This window comes from Salmo salar, chromosome ssa13, assembly GCF_905237065.1.
Source record: "Salmo salar chromosome ssa13, Ssal_v3.1, whole genome shotgun sequence".
Taxonomy (NCBI): Eukaryota; Metazoa; Chordata; class Actinopteri; order Salmoniformes; family Salmonidae; genus Salmo; species Salmo salar.
Genome location: NC_059454.1, coordinates 21,087,590 through 21,108,907, shown reverse-complemented (window position 1 = coordinate 21,108,907; position 21,318 = coordinate 21,087,590). Strand labels below are relative to the sequence as shown.

Sequence of the window (21,318 nt, the reverse complement as noted above, 5' to 3'; positions counted from 1 at the left end):
GTCAAACAACGTTTTTGTTTACTGTTTAGATTAAATAGAGAGCGCTCAAACTTCCCATCATTCTGATTACGGTAGTAATTTTGTCACCCTCATCATGGCAAAGACATGGAGAAATGCATATGATGCAGCTTTCAAGTTGAAGGCGATTGATCTGGCTGTTGGAAAAGGAAATAGAGCTGCTGCACGGGAGCTTGGTCTGGAGAAATGACTTTCTTGGTAGGCTACCGTTTACTGCTAATTTTTCATTTTTTGTTACAAGCCGTGTTTCGTTAAAGCCTATTTATTTTTGTTGCAAGCCGTGTTTCGTTAAAGCCTATTTATTTTTGTTACAAGCCGTGTTTCGTTAAAGCCTGTGTAAAGTTAATTTGTTTCAATGTACTGGTAGGCACCTGCGGATTATAGACATGTGCGGCTTATTTATGTTCCAAATAAATGTTAAAAAATTATTCAGTGGGTGCGGCTTATATTCAGGTGCGCTCAATAGTCCGGAAATTACGGTACTCTATTTTGGAATGTATGCTTTAGTAACACAAGTCAGTTGCTCTCACCTTTTCAGCAAGCACCTTGACTTCAGCCTATGTCTGCGAGACTTCTACAAGGTTTCGGAAGGCCATGTATTCCATACTATGACAGGCAGAAAACACCTGCTTGTACACCTGATATCCAAGTCAGATACTGTGGGACAAAACAACAGACGCATGAGAGAATTGTGTAACCTCAACGTGTTTCTCAGGGAGCCATTTAAACATCCCCTCACATGAGTGATAACATAAAGGAGGTGATCTAACCTGGCATGATCAAGAGATGACAGCATGCCACTGAGTCCATGGGTAAGATGGTGGGTGAAGCTCCAGATCTGAGGCGTTCACCGTCTGGTGAAGCATCTGAGCAATACTGCCCCTCCTGCAGTCAACACACCCAACGACGATAGGGCCATCTTTCCTCTGGGCAGACTGGCAAAAGACATGTTGCTTGCCTGTGGAAAAGGTGAAATCAAGGTGAATGTCAGTAGACTACATACAGTGAAGAAAAGGGTGACTAGATAGCTTGGTCTTTTAGTTAAAAAAAATACATGTCCTCAGCTTTTACATAAGGCAACTACTGTAGAACAATGCCAATAACTGAGTTTCAAACAACTTAACTTGAGCTAGTGACTTGACTTGTTGTTCGAGTTCGCTAGCTATAGTAGTAGCTAGAGGTCCTATTGGTCCATCTTCCTAGCTAGTTAGCTAGCCAGAATACTAATGCTACCGGTGATAGATGACCTTGCGATATTCAAAACAAAATTCCATTACAAATCCAATATTATCCAATTGAGAAAGGCTGTAATTAAGATATAGCTCAGATTACCTGATTAGTGATGACGACACTCTTCAGAAGAGTTCTGCTGCTACAGCACACAACTGTCCCATGAACCGCAATGCTTGCACCCAGCTTTACTACGCTCTGAAAGTTTCCTTCCCTCTGCTTAGTGCAGCGTGAATATGTCCACCAGGTGGTGATCAAGGGGAGTTACCAAACAATCACAGTGACATAACTGTCCTTCAACTTCTTCTGTAACTGCACTGTTACTGGTTAAGGCTATAAATGACACGTCTGACACCCAAATCGATATTTCATTTCAGAATGTATAAACAATTTGGTTAGGGTCAGTTTTAGGCTTTTGCTAGTCGGTTTAAGCGTCAGCTGGCCTTATATAGTTTATCCCACTGTTACTGTAACCAGCCATACATACCAATGACTGAGACTAATATAGATCTCTGCAAACTCAAACAAGGCCGTGACAACAAAGAGAAGAGTTTTGAGCTGCGTTCAAATACTCATACTAACCGTACTATTTTTTTGTGATGTAAATTGAGTATGTAGTATGCTTATAGGATATAGTTAGTATGCCAAAAGTTCCCGGGTGTCGTACTTCATTCGCGAAAATACAAAGTATACAAGCATTGGACACTATTTCCGTGAGTTTAGGGCCCATAATACAATTCTTCCTAAAATGGGCGTGGCTTCACTACGTTTTCAGATTTGAAAAGAATGTCGGCAAAAAATGCAGCCGAAGTTCGACAAGAGCGGATAGAATTGTATTGCTTTAACTAATTATGACAAATGTTAAGAAAATGTTGAGCAATGTAATAAAGTAATTACTTTTCAAATAAGTTACGCAACATGTTATGTTGGCTACGCTGTCCTTAAAAAACGCATAGCATATCATTACAGCAGTAGGTATGTTAGCTAGTTACCTAACGTTAATTGGTTACTAATACACCGAACTTGCCAGTATATTAACTATATGTAACTGTGTAGGTTCCGTCCCTCTCTTCGCTCGACCCTTGCACACGTCAACAACTGACACCCCACGAAGCATCGTTACCCATCGCGCCACAAAAGCCACGTCACTGATTGAAATGCTATTAGCGCGCACCACCGCTAACTAACTAGCCATTTCACATCGGTTACACTATCTAATTACCTAACGTTTATTGACTTGATTATTCACGTCATTCTTAGCTAAGTGGTAAATAGTACATTCACTATCTACTCCAATTTCAGAGTACTCGAGTCTGTCAGAGCGCAGAATAGCTGATTCTTTTTTTTGTTTAACTAGGCAAGTCAGTTAAGAACACATTTTTATTTACCAGCCAAACCCAGACGAAGCTGGGTCAATTGTGCCCCACCCTATGGGACTCCCAATCACAGCCGGTTGTGATACAGCCTGGTGTCTGTAGTGATTTTTTTTTATTTTCTATTATTTTATTTTTTTTATTTTTTTTGTTATTTTTTTAAGTTTGCACAAATCTTTATTTAACTTGCTGTAAATAACAGTAACATGCTAAACATAAACATAACATAACAGCCAGAGGGAATCCAAAGAGATTAGAGAAAAAAAAGGAAAAAAAACTATTATATCAAATCAAATACAGACATATATCGAATACATTTTTTTGACATATTGTTTTGTATACGTTTTAAAGATTCTACGTACTGTTCCAAATCAGATTAAAAAAATTAAGAAAAGGGGCTTTTTCTTCATAAATTTTGATTTATGGATATTAGAACACTGCGCCAATCGGAAGCCCTTACGCTCAACACCTGTTGAATATGGCCGCTGTTGGCAACAAAAAAAGCCTAATTAAATTGTTGCAAGCAGCACAGTGACTGTCGTCACCAAAGCTCTGGATAACATGAAAAAAGCCTAACCAGCTCTGCTTGGGCGAGTAAAATGGTCAGAGTGAGGCCTTCTCTCATTTGTGTCTGGAAGTAGCTAGCTTGTGTGCTTGACTGCAGTTGTGACGTCATCGGATCAACCCCTACACCTCAATATGGCAACTTGCTCTGAATTTACAAACACGCCCGAAATGTATAGCTAATCATTTGTTATGTTAGCAAGAGGTTGCATAGCAATAGCATCAACTTCCGGTAAACAGGCTTAGCACTAGTATGCTCAACTGAAAGGATACCGTGCGTTTATAGTATACTAAAATGAACTAATAGTATGTTTATTCAAACAGCTATCGTGAAATCTCACTGTGTAGGTGCCTTCTACCAGGCCCAGGCTTGGTAGCTGGCATGTGCGTATTCAAGCCCTATTGTGACCGACTGGGTCTCGAGAAACAAGATTGTGTTTGATGCTGAACGTAAGCATAGGCATTAGCTCAGGAAGCTAATTAACCCATGAATGAGGTTCTCACGAAAACATGCCCTTTCAACCTCCTCCTTCTCGCAGAGACCCTGAGTTTGAGTCAAGTACACAATACTTTTAGCTGCTTGGCTAAAGATTATTAAAGGCATTAGATCAGGAAGTCCACAGGTCATACGAATCAGTTGTGGATAAAAAAAAATATGTAAAACGATTACCCATTTTAGATTATATTGCTAACCCAAACTGTACTGTGCTGGCTTGGATACATTTTATTATATATTTTATTATAATTGTATTATATATATATAGTGTCACATTTCAGCATGTCAAACAAAATTATGAAGCTAGCTTGCTAAAATTTTTTTTTTTAAAAGACATTGACTTTAGCATTGGCAAGTTGGCTTAGTCTCATAGTGAGGACCCTAATAAAATGGAAATAGCTTCATAAACATATTTTTTAGAATTCTAAAACGTATTTAAATAAATTATCAAACTATAAAACTAGCTAGCCAGCTATGGGTAACTGTAGCTAGCTAGCTGCCTAACAGGAGTGCTAGATAACACCCTCCATGAGACTCCATCTTAACTGTCTTAATTTGACTTCAATCTGCTATTGAGTCTCACATAGAAATCAAATCAAATTGTATTTGTCACATGGGCCGAATACAACAGGTGTATTGAAATGCTTACAAGCCCTTAATCAACAATGCAGTTTCAAAAATTAAATAATGAATTGTGTCACATGATCAGTGTCCATTATATTTACAGTCATTGGCATAAACAGAGGCAATAAAACAGAGCAAAGACTATTTATGGTGGGCTGTCTATCTCAATTAAATTTCAATTTATTGGCATGGGAAGCATATGATTACATTGCTAAAGCAAGTGAAATAGATAATAAACAATAGTTAAATAAACAAAAATGTACAGTAAACATTACACTCACAAAAGAATAAAGACATTTCAAATGTCAGATTATGTCTATGTACAGTGTTGTAATGATGTGCAAATAGTTGAAGTACAAAAGGGAAAATAAATACACATAACAATAGGTTGTATTTACAATGGTGTTTGTTGTTCACTGGTTGCCCTTTTCTTGTGGCGTCAGGTCACAATTCTTGCTGCTGTGATTCCACGCTGTGGTATTTCCCCAATAGATATGAGAGTTTATCAAAATCGGATTTGTTTTTTAATGCTTTGTGGATCTGTGTAATCCGAGGGAAAAATGTATCTCTAATATGCTCATATATTTGGCAGGAGGTTAGGAAGTGTAGATCAGTTTCCACCTCATTTTGTGGGCAGTGTGCACATAGCCTGTCTTCTCTTGAGAGCCAGGTCTGCCTTCGGCGGCCTTTCTCAATAGCAAGGCTCACTGAGTCTGTACATAGTCAAATCTTTCCTTAATTCTGGGTCAGTCACAGCGGTCAGGTATTCTGCCTCTGTACTCTCTGTTTAGAGACAAATATCATTCCATCATTTCTTTGATGAAGTCTGGGTCCCTGCTCTTTAGGCCAAAGGCAGATTACCTCAGATCTTGTATATTTCAGGATGAGATAGTAAAATATTTGTGTTCCATTGTGTCTAGTGTAGTTTTGTGTGGTTTAAGCCCGGACCATCACAGTAGGTGTGAGCAGATTATGTTGAGCATCTGATACATACCTCTTAGGTCGCAGGATGGGGCTTGGGCGGGTGTAATAGTGGGGGCTGGGCCTGTTTCTCTGCTCACGGCCTAGGCATATGTCCTGTTGTCATGTTGAGGTCCTTGCCACAGGGGCGGGGGACATGGGGTGGGTAGAAGGGGAATAGGTCTGATATGGGGGGACTATACAGGGTGTGGCCAGGGTTTGCTTGGGGTGGTCTTAGCTGGTTGGGGTGTGGCTGGTGATGCTGTGGTCTGGGTGTAGGTCCTCTTGGTGTGGGTTCTCTTGGTGCAGGTCCTTCAGGAGTGGGTCTCGCAGGTCTGGGAGGGTGTCTCGCTGGTCTGGGCTGGGTGTCCGTTGCTCCTGTGTGAGGTGCTGGGGCTACGGTTGAGGGTGACATCCTTCAGGGTCCTGGCAAAAGTTGGGATTGCTGCATTGTAGGTGGACCTGGTCGTAAAGGCTGTTTAAATCCAGGATGATGGTGGGCCAGGTAGACATTAGGTTTTGAGGCACAGTCTCACAAAGAACTTGCATTCACCCGCTGTATGGTGACAGTGAATGTGTTTTTGTGGTAGCAGGTTGGAGATGTGCGTTGGGGAAAGTGAAAGAAGCTTTTTCAGTCACTCCCTTGAGTGCTGTGGCCACCCTTTCGTGCTGGGCCCTCAGGTCATTTGTGCCTGTGTGAATTATGATGTGGCTGGGGGACCCTAGTCTGTCCTCTGACAACAGCTCCAGGGCATGCCTAGTGTTTGGGCATCAGAGTTTAGCCACTTTGTGTTTGGGAAAATGTTTAACCTCTTGAATGTATTTGCCATTTGAGTCAATAAGGAGCACAATCTCTGGCTTTTGTGTGTCCTCAGTGGATGTGTGGGGGTTGTCAAGAGAGCTATCAGGGGAGCTGACAGGGGGGCTGTTGGGGGGGTGTCTTTTGGGTTGGTGTGTCCTGTGTTGTTTGTCCCGTTGTTGTGCTGAGGATGTGGTCCGGGTCTGAGGTCGGCTGTTCTGCTGGCTTCTCTGGGGGAGTGTCTTGCTCTCTGTCACACCTCAGCTTTCTCACCTCCTTCAGTGCCATGTGTGCCTCTTTATGTTCTCTCACCTCAGTCCGTAGAGCAGCCAGCTCTCTCAGACAGCTGTCCATCTCCACCTTCTGCCCTCCGGGTCTTTTTGTGGGTGTGTTGTTGTGCTGGTCTGTTTTGTGAGTTTGTTCTGTCTTGATTGTGTGGACTAGCTCTCTGAGCTCCACCATGTCCCTCTCCAGCTCTGTGAATTTATCCCTCTCAGTGATGGAGGAGCAGTGTAATTGTTTGACCTGGGTGTGTTTAGTACTGGGTGGGGTGACTATCCTCATCTGCAGGACAGTTTGAAGGGTGTGATCAGACTCACTCAGGATGGGTGTTCACTCAGCATGGGGGAAACTCTCCTGCCATTGTTAGGCTCAATGGTTTTCACACCTCTCACTTCACACTTCAGTGCTAATTGAAGTTGCAGCCAGGTCAGTTCTGTCCTGGTAGCTTAGTAGCCTAATTTATTAAGCTTTATATAACAACATTACCAAGAGATTATTGTATTTTACTTTTTGGTTTCAAAAGTAGGTTCAGACTTAACATTACTCACTCAGTTTTGTGTTGGATGGTTTTTCTAGGTTCTGCTGTGTTTCTTCTGCATGTTTTGGTTTGTTAGAAGTTTTTTGTTGATAGTCCTTGGTGTAGTAATAGTCCATTCAGGTAATGTTGTCCAAAATCAAGGTTTTAGGTATGGAATTTTGATTTGGATTGAAGGTTTTGATGTTGAGGTTAGTATTCTTTATAAGTTCTTGTGAAAAAAAATATCTGCTTTTATCCAACTCTAATTCTATGTTTTTGCAGAAGAACTCAGGAGCCCATGAGCTCACCCTCTCTCAATTCAATTTAAGGGCTTTATTGGCATGGGAAACATATGTTTACATTCCCAAAGCAAGTGAAATAGATAATAAAAAATAAATAGATAATAGAGCTCTCTCTCCCTCTCTCTCACTATGAATGTGTAATCAGGTCAGCATAGTACAGCTTGGCAGGGTCAGTTCAGTAGTCTGAAAAGGGTGTGCCATATTAGGTGTATGCCTTGCTTTAGTTTAGAAATAGTACAGTGCAGCAAGAAAGAGCTTTTTGGCCTGAGTTGTAAAATGTGGTATTTGATGTAGTACATTTTTTAAACACACAGGTGGCGCTGTGTTTGAGTTCTTCGATTGAGGTGCTGCGTCACCATAGAGAAAGAAGCTTTGTGACGTCATTTTAACAACGTTTGCTCTGATTGGTAGATGTGGCTTTGTGACGCTAAAATAATGTTCAGCAGCAAAGGGGTGAAGTTATCATATTCTATGGACATTAAATTAAGTTAATTCTCTGAAAATGTTTTATATCTAAAGTTATTTCTTTATTTTCACTAGATCCAATCAAATTATCGGACGTGTGGTAGGTGTCAAATTGTAATTCCTAACCCTACATTGTCTTAGTGAATTATTGTGGCCTCCGTTTTGCATCTGACGTTAGCTTGCTTTTACAACTTGACTAAAGAAAGACCAACGGCTGGTTGTCTCTGGGCCTTGTTGTGTAGCCTTTGTTTCAACGGAGGAAAGTCTACATTTTGCTTGATATTTCGGATATAGAGCCAACTTGGGCTCGTTGCTATTCAACGTCTGGCTGATGAGATAAATAGCATCTAGCTTCGAAAATGAAAACTGAAGTCTCAACAGCGGCCAGCTTTGTTGCCAGATTGCTGAGAGCAACTGGATACTTGTCAGAAGACCTACTGAAAGAGTTCACCCATTCCTTGGAGGAAGCTTTAGGAGGTAGAGTATGTAACTAGCTATGTAAAAGCCATTGTTGTGTTGTTGACATTTCGGGGGGCATATAGACTACTAGTTAGTTACTATTAAGCAAACTAGCTTAATTACCTCTGCGCTGGGTCTAATGCTTTGCTCTCATTGCCCTCTTACAGAGCACTACCAACACCACTGGTTCCCGCAGGCTCCATGCAAAGGCTCGGGGTACAGATGTCTCAGGATCAACCACAAAATGGACCCCTTGATTGGCCAAGCAGCTTGCACCATTGGACTCACTCGAGAACAACTCTTCTCCCTCCTGCCCAGTGAACTGACGATGTGGGTCGATCCGTACGAGGTGTCCTATCGGATAGGGGAGGATGGCTCCATCTGCGTCCTCTACGAGTCCACTCCACCAGTGCCAACTAATGCCAACACAACAGACATGGTCAGCTGCAAGGAAGAACTGAGATTTGGAAGGCCAAGCCCCTCCAATTCGTTCATGATGACCGTCTCAAGCTAATCTTTTTTTATGTTCAGAGCTTTCTCTGTGCACTTCTGTATCAGTTCTGCCCCACATTTTGATGTAATTAAGACATTAAAAGGGATTCTTAGGGATTTTGTCAATAAGGCCCTTTTTCTACTTCCCTAGTGTCAGATTAACTTGTGGATACCATTTCTATATATCTGTGTCAGGTATGAAGGAAGTTAAAGCTAGTTTTGTAAGCCAATGCTAACTAGTGTTGGCACAATGACTGGAACTTTATGGGCATCTGTTAGCATGCTAGCAGATACCATAGACTTCCAGTCATTAGCAACTTCCTTCAAACTGCATGCAGAGACATAAATGGTACCCGCGAGACCATCTTACTCTGGGGAAGTAGATAAAGGGCTTCATGGCCAAAACCCCAAAGTATCCCTTTAAAGATTTTAGTATTACTGCCACACCCTGTGTGTTTGTGACTCATGGAAAACAATTTATAATTTCATGAGTTCCATGATCTGTAACTTAAGTTCTGTCCTGAAGCAAAAATTGTATAGATTTATATTACAATTAGTTGTATTTGTAATAAATTCCTCAAAAGCAATTGTTCTGCCATGGTTTCTCTATCAACAATGGTCTCGTATTGGGCAGGATCATGGTTGTGTTCAGTAGGCACAAAAATGGGGAAAATGCATGTTCTTATTGGACATTCATTCCTCCTGTTTAGTGCCCACTGAACACAACCCAGTTGATTGAGGTGTCTGTATGTTAGAGGGTAAGGCTGCCATTGTAAGCTCAGGTGTATTCATTATGCCAATTGATACAAAATGTTTTGCAACAAACCGTTTGCTACAAAACAAGTTTCTATAGAACAAATTCTGGTAGGTCCCTCCTTGTTTCATTTTTTACATTTTAGTCATTTAGCAGACGCTCTTATCCAGAGCGACTTACAGTAGTGAATGCATTTTTTTTTGTACTGCCCACCCATGGGAATCGAACCCACAACCCTGGCGTTGCACACACCATGCTCAACCAACTGAGCCACAGTTGGTTGAGCAGTCGTTTGGATAGTAAACAGTTTTCGTTGAAAGAACACCCCAGGTGTTGAGATCAGGTTGAAGATAAGTTGTTAGATGGCGGGATATTTAGGTTCACCTGGATCCTGAGCGGCAGCTGACTGAACATACTGACCCCACGTATTAGAGGTTCTGATCTTCCATCCCTTCACGAAAGGCAAGGGAGCAGTGACATAAGCATGTTTGACCACTCCAACTTAGGGGTCAGTATCGCACAAAGGCACTCAGTTGATTTATGAATAACACAGATTTTGTAATGATAGTGACGAGTGAAATGGTGGCAGGGAAATGAGCACAGGAGGAGCACAATGGACGGTGTAACCCTACACCTGCAATGAGGTTGAGAAATGGCATTTCTAGTCTGTAAGGAGCAAAAAGAATGACTAAGACGTACAGTAATTGGTCAGGAAGAAAACCAGCACACACTCGAGGAATGAAGCTTGGGAAGTAAACTGAAGCTTCAGATTCTCATCGACAAAGCAGATGTATTATAAACAGCTGCTAGCAATTGTAGAAAACTTTTTAGGGGAACATATTTGCAGTTGCATACCATTAGAGATGACTTTGTCCTTTCTTTTGGTTTGGTATTTCCATCTACAGTTAGGCCGACTGCTCTCAACGGGAGTGAAACAATATGCTTTTTGTCTAAAACAAATTGATCGGTAATAAGCATAATATAAAATGACAAAAAGCATTTGTTTTGGCTGGTATGTTGTCCCTGAGGTGAGATGATATGGACCCAAAAGGCTTGAATTTCTGCTCTTGCCAAAGTAACTCATTTATCATTAATTTGATCTGTTACAGCAATGAACCATTTCCACATACTTACCTTTTTTCAATAAGACAGGCAGTCATAAAAGGGCAGCACAGTTTCAGTGTCTAGGTACGACTTGTCCTGTGCAGCAGATTCTACAAAGACTCCCATTAAACCTCTTTTTATGTCTAAAGCAGACTTCAGTGAAAGTACACCTCTGTTTAAGTAATCAAATCATATCCACATGCTCATGGAGGCCAAGATTCTGAGTAGCAAATAAATGGGGAATAAACTATGGGGGGAAAATGGTCAGTCACCTTACACAAAAACTATAGAAGCATGTTTGTATCTACTGTATCACATATTAACATGATATGTCTCACTCTGGGAATTCACTTTTAGGACCACACATCTACTTTATAAAAAAATTGCCAAAGTTCTCATCTCATCACCTTTGAATATAAGTGAGATTGCTTTGCAAAAGTGCACCGAGAGTATGATGAATATAATAACGCTAATAATAATGGAAATTACACCATAATGATATTGCATTAAAATTATTTTAAATATCTCACATAAACCATGCCAATGGGAAAAATGAGGCATGGAAAAACATGAGAACAGCCAGAGGAGAACCTTGTATATCTTTTCATGGAAAATGGAGCGAAATGTAGGCAAACTGTCAAGGTACTTAGGATGAGGAATGTTTTTAATTTGTATAGTAGCAAAAGAGAGATAGTTCAATTGTTTATGTGTACAGCCTAGTTTGAGCGCAACAGTTTAAACAAGCCTTACACATACTTTTAGGTATGCATTTGTCTTAATATTGGCTGCTCCCATAGTTGGACAAGCTCTCAAGTAAAACTGTTTTTCTCACATGAACCAAGTTTGAGCAACTGGATGGACACCTGCACTCTGAAAAATTATAGGAGGGGCAGACAGTAGATGCTGACTTGTAACAAACGCTTCTACACAAAACATTTCCAAATAAAACCACGAGAGACCAGGGAAACATTTTTGTTGGAGTTTTAAGTCAGAAAGGGAGGTGTTAGTAAGAAGAATACATTCCTTTCTTCATTGCTTGCTTTGGCATTAGATTTTATAATCATGCAAAAGAGTTCTGTCCAAAATTCCAGTAATCATATCCCACTGCTCTTTGTGTTTAAGTTCTCTCTCTCTCTGCACTCTGTCCACACCAGTCAGTATTTTCCAGATAAATAGTTCTTGTTTTTAAAAGCCAGCCTTTTTCCATTAACTTTTTCCAACTTTTTTTCCGACATACACAGCACAGGGGTTTGCCAGTCCATCCAAAAGGGACAAATGTCTTCTTTTAATTTCAAAGTGAACCTTTCCAACATAATGGTTGAATATATAGGGATGCAAGGGTCTCTGACAACAACTTCCATAAAAACAATAATAAGGCAAACAAGTGGGTGTTATATGCATTTTACACTCTTGATATACATGTTAATTTTACACTCTTGATATACATGTTCATCTTTTCATCACTTTATAACACTTTCTAGTCCATAACAATTGGCGTAATGAATACACCTGAGCTTACAATGGCAGCCTTACCCTCTGTAACATACAGATGCCTCAATCAACTGGGTTGTGTTCAGTGGGCACTAAACAGGAGGAATGAATGTCCAATAATAACATGCATTTTCCCCATTTTCGTGCCTACTGAACACAACCATGATCCTGCCCAACACAAGACCATTGTTGATAGAGAAACCAAAACATCCATAACATAACGGTTTGTTACAATAAAAATAAATAAAGATATGTTTGGCTAAAAACCATTAGAATTGAATGTTTTATTTTCAAATGTTATGAACCGGTGTGGTTTAACCTAAAATGACATGCATCCACGGCCTACTGTCAGATTTCACAATTTTCTAAAACATGCCAATTTCCAAAAGCTGTCAAAACTGACGAGATGAGAAGGCTACTTTGACAGCAAATATTGGGTTAAGATTTGTTTCCTAGTCTTACTTAATACTCCACTAGCAGCTTTTCTTTAAAACTGGATGGAAAATTTTCCTCCTGCTCACTCAGATCTCAGCCCAGTACTCACAGCCCTACCCCTCTGTCCTCAGTACTGTTCTGCTCCCATCCCAGCTGTTAGACACAATGATAGACCTGAGGACTTTGTTTTTCACCATTATTCTGGTACCGTGGATGCTCTCTTCTGCAGCAAGAAATGGATACATGGAAGCAAGGAAACCTAAGGTAATTTTTGGAAGTGCATATCTTTTGTAAATGTTTTTGGGCAAATTCCTGATTATTTGATTTTGTTTAGAGTTGATGAAAATGTGTTTTTGAGGCAGGATCCATACCTCTAAAAACTTTATTAGCAGAATCTATCATACAACTATAAAGCTTAAAGTTTGCATATAAGAGTTGTAAAAGTCCCACACACCAGGTGCCAAACCCTATCCCTGCCTAAATGATGACTCAACCTACATTATTAGTCTGTGAAGACTATACATTGGTGTCTGAGATTATAAATACTTGCTTAGCAGATAATCAGACCGTTAGTAAAACTCAGTTGGTATGAAATAAAATACCCAGCTTATGTCTTCTCTTGTGAGGTGATCTGGAGACATTTCTTCTAAACAATTCCACAGAAAGAGGTTGTGACCATCCCAGACTATGACACCGCTGGAGACTCAGATACAAGCCCAGCAGCAGCTCCGAAAGCTGAGGGTGGTGAGTTTATTCTCTCGAGATACACTGGAGAAAAGACGTTCACAATCACTTATTTATTAAGGCCATATGCTAGGTCTAATGAGCTGTTTTCCCCTTTGTGAATGCATTAAAACAACCACACATTACAGCAGGAATGTTACATGTAGTGCCCTGTTGACTACTATGGCACACGTTTATGTTAGGTTTCTATAAAGAATGAAGAGAGATGAATACAGGGAGGGATTACTTGGCTGATCGATAGGAAAACTTGGAAGTCATTGCTGAAGGAGAATGCATTTAAAGGACATGGCTATGGATTTCAGAGCTGCCCACGTGCCTACTGTGTGTGTGTCTGACTGGGTCGGTATACTGTGAGGAGGTCTCCCCTGAGATGACAGCAGTTCCATCCCTGCCCAAGGAAACTGCCTATCTCTACGCACGCTACAACAAAATCACTAAAATCACCAACAAAGACTTTGCAGACATTGGTTAGTGATTAGAGTAGCTTTGTAACACTGTGGACTTTTAAAAAAAACCAACATTAAGATGTTATTCACTTATCAAACTTTTTTAGTGAACATCTCTAAAGTTTATGGTATTTAACATTTTATAGCAACTTTGAGAAGAATCGATCTGACTGGGAACCTCATCTCTGAGATAGAAGACGGAGCTTTCTCAAAGCTTGCCCTCCTTGAAGAGCTCAATCTCTCAGAGAACAAGCTGGCCAAACTACCCATGTTACCTGCCAAACTCATATCCTTCAATGCCAATTACAACCAGCTTAAAACCAAGGGAATAAAGTCAACTGCTTTTAAGGTAAGCCAGGAAGTCAGTCCAAGATTCTAGAGCAAACACTATTTTTTTTACATACAGTAACATTTTAGTCTGAGTAATGGCTGCATTGAATGTCAATAGAATTTCAACAATTTCTATGCCAAACATGAATCTTACCTGAAATACCCTGTAGTATGTAAACAAAACATCAAATCTCTTTTCTCAGAAACTCACCAAGATGGCGTACCTATACCTTGGCAATAACGAGCTGGAGGCAATCCCACAACTTCCAGAGAGTCTCCACATTGTGCACCTATATGTCTGTTTACAACTTTGCCTCCCACAGCAACGTTTAGACAAATATGTATCTTTCATCTAACAACACATTTTAGAGTATAAATGCAGGTGCAGGCAAATGCATAATTGTAAAAAACTAAACAAAAAAGTTTTTACCAACCAACATCTGTCTTCTAATCTACTCCCTTTGCAGAACAATAAGATCACCACGGTATCGGATGAGACCTTCTGCCAAGGCAACAACACTCAGTACATTAGAGCCAACATGGAGGAGGTGAGACTGGATGGCAACCCTCTGATGCTGGCCAAGCATCCCAACAGCTTTGTTTGCCTCAGGGCCCTGCCCATTGGACCGTACCACTGAACCAGTGGGATACAGTCTAGGGAGGACCACAATACTAGTGAGGGGTTCACTTGTGAAAAGGGCCAACTAATGTAATACACAAGTCAATAGACCATAGCGCAGCAGTGGCATGTAATATGAGAAGTGTGTACTGGTATGTTACGATATATAGAGCAGAGCTATGTAATATGAGTAATGTGTTTGTTTTGTAAGTTACAATTGAATGTCTCTTAGGTCATCTTACCAACCATGATTGGTGTCCTCTTAAGTAGGGCAGGAGTTCTCTTACACATCATAACTATATGCACAATACTCTTTTGACCATTTTTTATCAATGTTTTATATTTCCAATAGCACATCTGGAAATTGCATCAGTTGCATTCATCTACTTTTCAAATAATAATGGCTAATAAATGTACATAAAGTGTAACTACAATTTGCTAACATTTGAAACTGTTTACCTATATTTTAAATGGGTATAACATGTAATTTGCCATAAATGTTTATATCATTTATCAGAATAAAAACAATATAAAATGATTCTAACGGCACTGTGATGCCTCCACTGAGTAATGTAACTTTTATTAGACAAATACCACGCTGTCACATTTGCCTCTGAAAAATGTTTCATCCGTATCACAGAGTACATAAATAAACATTGTTTCATCCAAGCTCCGTATCACAGAGTACATAAATAAACAATGTTTCATCCAAGCTCCGTATCAGAGTACATAAATAAACATTGTTTCATCCAAGCTCCGTATCACAGAGTACATAAACTTTTTTTTCCATACATAAAATATCAGTCCTTTGAACCATCCAGAAATGTTTGCCTCAAGTCCATTGCATTGCAAACACCAGTGTTTGTGTCCCGATCACATCTCAAGTGTTCTACTTCCATTATAGTGGCTACTGGTTCAGTAATTCACTTGGCTACTGGATTAGTAAGTACAATCAATCCATCCTCGATCTTCTGCTGGTATTCCCTCTCTGACTTCTTTCTTCTGTAGACATCATCTGAGGGAGAAACAGAGATGAATGAAACAGAGGATGGGTTAACTGATTAAAAATATATTAAACTCTTTACAGTAGCTCAACCATTGACTAAATTGCACAATCTTAGCTTTTTGAAGAGGACCGACGGACTTGTATTGACTGTAACCTCAGCAGTAGCCCAAGTTGTCTGAATCCAATTTATACTACAGTGTCAATTTCAGAGGAACAACTGGAGCAGGGTTTGAATGAGTGACCCTTTAGTTACAGGACAAGCACCATACAAGCCTGGGCTCTTGTGGCAGAGGTAGTACTCACATTGGGAGGCCATAGGCACACTCCCTTCTATGCATCCACACACAATGCATCTCCATTAAAAGGCCTGAGATATGAAGGACTATCCCACTGTTGCCACCACTGTAGTGAACAACCTGAATGTGGGTTAAAACAGAAACGTACAGGGCCAGTGCACGCACTAACGTCTGGGCTCTCTTGGCAAAGCAGCAGTACTACTACTGTACGTACATCCACATACAGTGATGCTTCAATAGTGTTCGCTAGTTTGACAGTGCAGATAAAGTCAGCCAGAGGTTTGAATACTTACAGAATGTCTCCCTTCCTATCCTCACGTTGATCATGACCCATTCCATCACACCTCCAATACAGAAGAAGACAGGCAGAAATCTGTATACTCCAAAGCGACGTTTCCCTGGCACAAGACTCAGGAAGTACTTGATATTTTGACTCTTCCTCTGAAACATTCTCTTCTGTTCCTCGTGTTAACACTCACAGTATTTTCAATTACTTAAGTAGCAAGCAAGGTAGCATGCCGACTAAGTAAAATGCCGTTAATGATCTCTTATGTTACTTACTTTATTGCATACCATTCATGGCGACTTTGTCCTTTACCACGATGCTGCAAAAGAGAAGATGGCGTTGCAGACGTCATATATTTAAGCGTTTTCATTGGTTCACGTGACGTCACGCTCTTACCAAAGATATTCAACTACCAACAAGATATCCAACTGTCTACCCCCTTACCAAAGATTATCAACCACCATCAAGATAGCTTGATGTATGAGATGATTGGTTATACATGCGTATGACAAGTCTTACAATGTATTATAACCACATCATAATACAATAATGGATGAATATCCTATATATAGTTTTTTAAATGTTCAAACAGTTTTCCTTCGTCCTGAGTGTAATATGTATTTTTGTCATAAGGTGTACACAGGGGGACAGCAGGTTCAAGTATGTTATAATTTCCTCTTTATTTTAGCAATTATTGAACTTATCTGATACCACCTGTTCAGGTGGGTTGGTTTGCCAATGGAGACTGTGCATCCCTCAGAGGATGCAAATTACTGGCCTTTGTGTGCAGTGTACCTCAAAGAGCATATTTGGTTAAAGCAGTTATCAACCAGACCAACAAATGTATTTTTGTCTGAGAACAATTAATCCTTGCAAGCTTTCAAAAAGGTATGAATTATAATAACACTGAAAACACAGGTCAGTGTACAAGTTAAAAAGAAGCTTGTAGTGCAATACAAAGCCAATAAATCTGTGCTGATATCAAGCTTCTGCACTACCTTCAAATTATTAAAGCATCCAGGTTAAAATGTGTCACAAATAATGCACACCTGGTGACTTGGCTCATTGTCTCTAATTAGATGGCACTACTAAAACAGTATTTAGCCAAATGTCAGAATATTTCATCTTCTCAAAATACCTTGTTACTTATCTATGATATAAATATGTTGTATATCAAAGACAGGTTGTCTTCCTCACATCCCCAATCTGTATCTCAGGGGTATGCTGACACAGGCAGGTTGTCTTCCTCACGTCCCCAATCTGTATCTCAGGGGTATGCTGACATAGAAAGGTTGCCTTCCTCATTTCCCAGAGGAGGATCTATAATCACCAACCTCAACACCTTAGAGAGGGATGTGCAAAAAAAAAGGGAAAGGGTTGATATAGCGTCCTAGTGTCATAACTCATACGGACAACTGCCCACCATGCGAAAATTAACAGCCTGGTTTCATAGACAAGACGTAACATAGTAAATGTAAATATAGGACACTCAAAATAGTATGCCATTTTACATTTGATGTGGTTACATACGACAGATGGTTACTTAAAAAAAACACTAAAGTAGGGTGGCTGGTCAGTGTGGATGAGTAGGGGTATAACAAGAATATCTAGCAACCCAAAGGTTGCAACTACTTAGCATGTTAGCTAACCCTTCCCCTTAACTCTTTTAGCTAATCTCTCCCCTAACATTAACCATTTAACCTAACTCCTAAACTTAACCCTAACTTAGCTTGCAACAGTATGCCTACACAGCTGAGCAAGTGACAATAAGCAGACGTGTCCAAATATCTTAAAGGAAAACTCCACAAAAAACTATATTTTTCTATTCGTTTCATTAGCCTAGCCCATTTTTGATATAGTACCAACATGTTTTGCAAGTCAGCAATAAACGTTAAGATAACTTCAAAATGCATTTTGGCATCATAAAAGGACTGACCATCTATGATATCAAAATTATAATTTCAACCATGTTGAGGCTATACAGTGTTTGTTTACATTTACTATGTTTACAAACATTGGAGTAAAACAAGCTTATATATTGGTTTCTGATGGGGTAAGACAGTTGAAATAACAAGTTATATTCTTCAAGAATCAATAGGTAGATATTAATTTATGTCCAAAAATGGGTGTAGCAACTGCTGATTGCCCCTTTAACAGTCACAGTATATCCTTATAGTGACAGCTCATGAACGACACTAGGTAAATCATTATTAGTTATTGCTGCTGTCGTGGAAATTACCACCAGGGACACCTGCAGTCAATCTTAAATGAATCATTATTAACAGCAAGCTGGAGAGGTTCCAACAAACTCAATGCACCATAGTACACGTCAGTCAGGAGCTCCATCAGGGCAGTCCCGTTAGTTCTTATAGACTGCTTACACAGACAAGTTATACTTGCATGAATTACATTATTCATAATTCATAATCTTTTGGTTCATACATGTGACCGACCAATACCTCATGAGGCTTCTTCTCTCCAAGCTTAGACCTTGAAACAGATATCCCTTTCCCTCCTCAAAACAATGTTCCGGGCGAACTGCCAAATTGCCTATACTGATAGTGAGGTATTTCTCCCAGCACGATCAATCAGTCACTTGCATGAACCCAGCCAAATTGGTTATTAGAAAAGCACAAACATTTACCTTCACATTTACATTTTAGTCATTTAGCAGACGCTCTTATCCAGAGCGACTTACAGTAGTGAAGGCATACATTTCACACATTTTTTCTCAGTACTGGTCCCCCATGGGAATCGAACAACCCTGGCGTTGCAAACACCATGCTCTACCAAATGAGCCACACGGGACCTCCTCATTCCCTCATCGTATTACTCTGATAATTATCGTAAAATTTTAAGGTATTATATCTTCTATCAAAAGGAGGTTCTTCTATGAAGTAAGCGGAATTAAAACATAAAACCAGACACCATGTTTTGAAACCCATTCACTCTGGGTTGAACAATGTAAAATACACACAAGGGATCTGTAGACAGATTGTTTCCATAGCTCTTACAACTTTCTACTGCAATGGTTTTTATAGGTAACTTAAGACCTTCGCTTCATACAGTTACACGTACAGTGCATTCGGAAAGTATTCAGACCCCTTGACTTTTTCCACATTTTGTTACGTGACAGCCTTATTCTAAAATTGATTAAACCGTTTTCCACCTCAATCTACACACAATACCCCATAATGACAAAGCAAAACATTTTTATTTATTTTTGCAAATGATTGAAAAAATAAATAAATAAATAAATATATATATAAATAAATAATATAAATAAATAAATAAATAAATAAATAAATAAATAAATATATATATAGCTCAAAAAAATAAAGGGAACACTTAAACAACACAATGTAACTCCAAGTCAATCACACTAATGTGAAATCAAACTGTCCACTTAGGAAGCAACACTGATTGACAATAAATTTCACATGCTGTTGTGCAAATGGAATAGACAACAGGTGGAAATTATAGGCAATAAGCAAGACACCCCCAATAAAGGAATGGTTCGCAGGTGGAGACCACAGACCACTTCTCAGTTCCTATGCTTCCTGGCTGATGTTTTGGTCACTTTTGAATGCTGGCGGTGCTTTCACTCTAGTGGTAGCATGAGACGGAGTCTACAACCCACACAAGTGGCTCAGGTAGTGCAGCTCATCCAGGATGGCACATCAATGCGAGCTGTGGCAAGAAGGTTTGCTGGGTCTGTCAGCGTAGTGTCCAGAGCATGGAGGCGCTACCAGGAGACAGGCTAGTACATCAGGAGACGTGGAGGAGGCCGTAGGAGGGCAACAACCCAGGAGCAGGACCGCTACCTCCACCTTTGTGCAAGGAGGAGCAGGAGAAGCACTGCCAGAGCCCTGCAAAATGACCTCCAGCAGGCCACAAATGTGCATGTGTCTGCTCAAACGGTCAGAAACAGACTCCATGAGGGTGGTATGATGGCCCGACGTCCACAGGTGGGGGTTGTGCTTACAGCCCAACACCGTGCAGGACGTTTGACATTTGCCAGAGAACACCAAGATTAGCAAATTCGCCACTGGCGCCCTGCGCTCTTCACAGATGAAAGCAGGTTCACACTGAGCACGTGACAGATGTGACAGAGTCTGGAGACGCCGTGGAGAACGTTCTGCTGCCTGCAACATCCTCCAGCATGACCGGTTTGGCGGTGGGTCAGTCATGGTGTGGGGTGGCATTTCTTTGGGGGGCCGCACAGCCCTCCATGTGCTCGCCAGAGGTAGCCTGACTGCCATTAGGTACCGAGATGAGATCCTCAGACCCCTTGTGAGACCATATGCTGGTGCGGTTGTCCCTGCGTTCCTCCTAATGCAAGACAATGCTAGACCTCATGTGGCTGGAGTGTGTCAGCAGTTCCTGCAAGAGGAAGGCATTGATGCTATGGACTGGCCCGCCCGTTCCCCAGACCTGAATCCAATTGAGCACATCTGGGACATCATGTCTCGCTCCATCCACCAACGCCACGTTGCGCCACAGACTGTCCAGGAGTTGGCGGATGCTTTAGTCCAGGTCTGGGAGGAGATCCCTCAGGAGACCATCCGCCACCTCAGCAGAAGCATGCCCAGGCGTTGTAGGGAGGTCATACAGGCACGTGGAGGCCACACACACTACTGAGCCTCATTTTGACTTGTTTTAAGGACATTACATCAAAGTTGGATCAGCCTGTAGTGTGGTTTTCCACTTTAATTTTGAGTGTGACTCCAAATCCAGACCTCCATGGGTTGATAAATTGGATTTCCATTGATTATTTTTGTGTGATTTTGTTGTCAGCACATTCAACTATGTAAAGAAAAAAGTATTTAATAAGATTATTTCTTATATTCAGATCTAGGATGTGTTGTTTAAGTGTTCCCTTTTTTTTGAGCAGTATATATATATATATATTTGGGGAGTTTCTCCCATTATTCTCTGCAGATCCTCTCAAGCTGTCAGGTTGGATGGGGAGTGTTGCTGCACAAATATTTCCAGGTCACTCCAGAGATGTTTGATTGGGTTCAAGTCCGCACTCTGGCTGGGCCACTCAAGGACGTTCAGAGACTTGTCCCGTAACCTCTCCTGCTTCGTCTTGGCTGTGTGCTTAGGGTCATTGTCCTGTTGGAAGATGAACCTTCATCCCAGTCTGAGGTCCTGAGCGCTCTGGAGCAGGTTTTCAAGGATTTCTCTGTACTTAACTCCCTTCATCTTTCCTTCGATCCTGAC

General features: G+C 40.6%; 3 protein-coding genes and 1 long non-coding RNA gene across 4 annotated transcripts; 2 read left to right on the top strand and 2 right to left on the bottom strand.

Moving 5' to 3' along the window:
- Window positions 1-442: 442 nt before the first annotated feature.
- Window positions 443-2,343, bottom strand: LOC106566655 (uncharacterized). Its single transcript, XR_001319916.2, has 3 exons — window positions 1,351-2,343; window positions 789-976; window positions 443-675 (listed from the first exon to the last, which is right to left on the bottom strand). It is a non-coding gene; the product is annotated as an uncharacterized lncRNA (long non-coding RNA).
- A 5,225-nt stretch (window positions 2,344-7,568) lies between these two features.
- On the top strand, window positions 7,569-9,168 carry LOC106566656 (protein BTG1). The gene is made up of 2 exons (XM_014134893.2): window positions 7,569-8,107; window positions 8,257-9,168. Exons 1-2 carry the CDS (start codon window positions 7,990-7,992, stop codon window positions 8,601-8,603), a joined length of 465 nt encoding a protein of 154 aa, XP_013990368.1. The 5' UTR covers window positions 7,569-7,989; the 3' UTR covers window positions 8,604-9,168.
- Window positions 9,169-12,419: 3,251 nt separating this feature from the next.
- ognb (osteoglycin, paralog b) lies at window positions 12,420-15,046 on the top strand. The gene is given in 6 exon segments (NM_001140684.2): window positions 12,420-12,629; window positions 13,028-13,109; window positions 13,412-13,576; window positions 13,702-13,904; window positions 14,089-14,181; window positions 14,353-15,046. Coding segments are annotated over 6 exon segments (813 nt in total). The 5' UTR covers window positions 12,420-12,530; the 3' UTR covers window positions 14,524-15,046.
- A 21-nt stretch (window positions 15,047-15,067) lies between these two features.
- Window positions 15,068-16,438, bottom strand: uqcc5 (ubiquinol-cytochrome c reductase complex assembly factor 5). Its single transcript, XM_014134894.2, has 2 exons — window positions 16,100-16,438; window positions 15,068-15,519 (listed from the first exon to the last, which is right to left on the bottom strand). Exons 1-2 carry the CDS (start codon window positions 16,254-16,256, stop codon window positions 15,428-15,430), a joined length of 249 nt encoding a protein of 82 aa, XP_013990369.1. The 5' UTR covers window positions 16,257-16,438; the 3' UTR covers window positions 15,068-15,427.
- Between the last annotated feature and the right edge of the window lie 4,880 nt (window positions 16,439-21,318).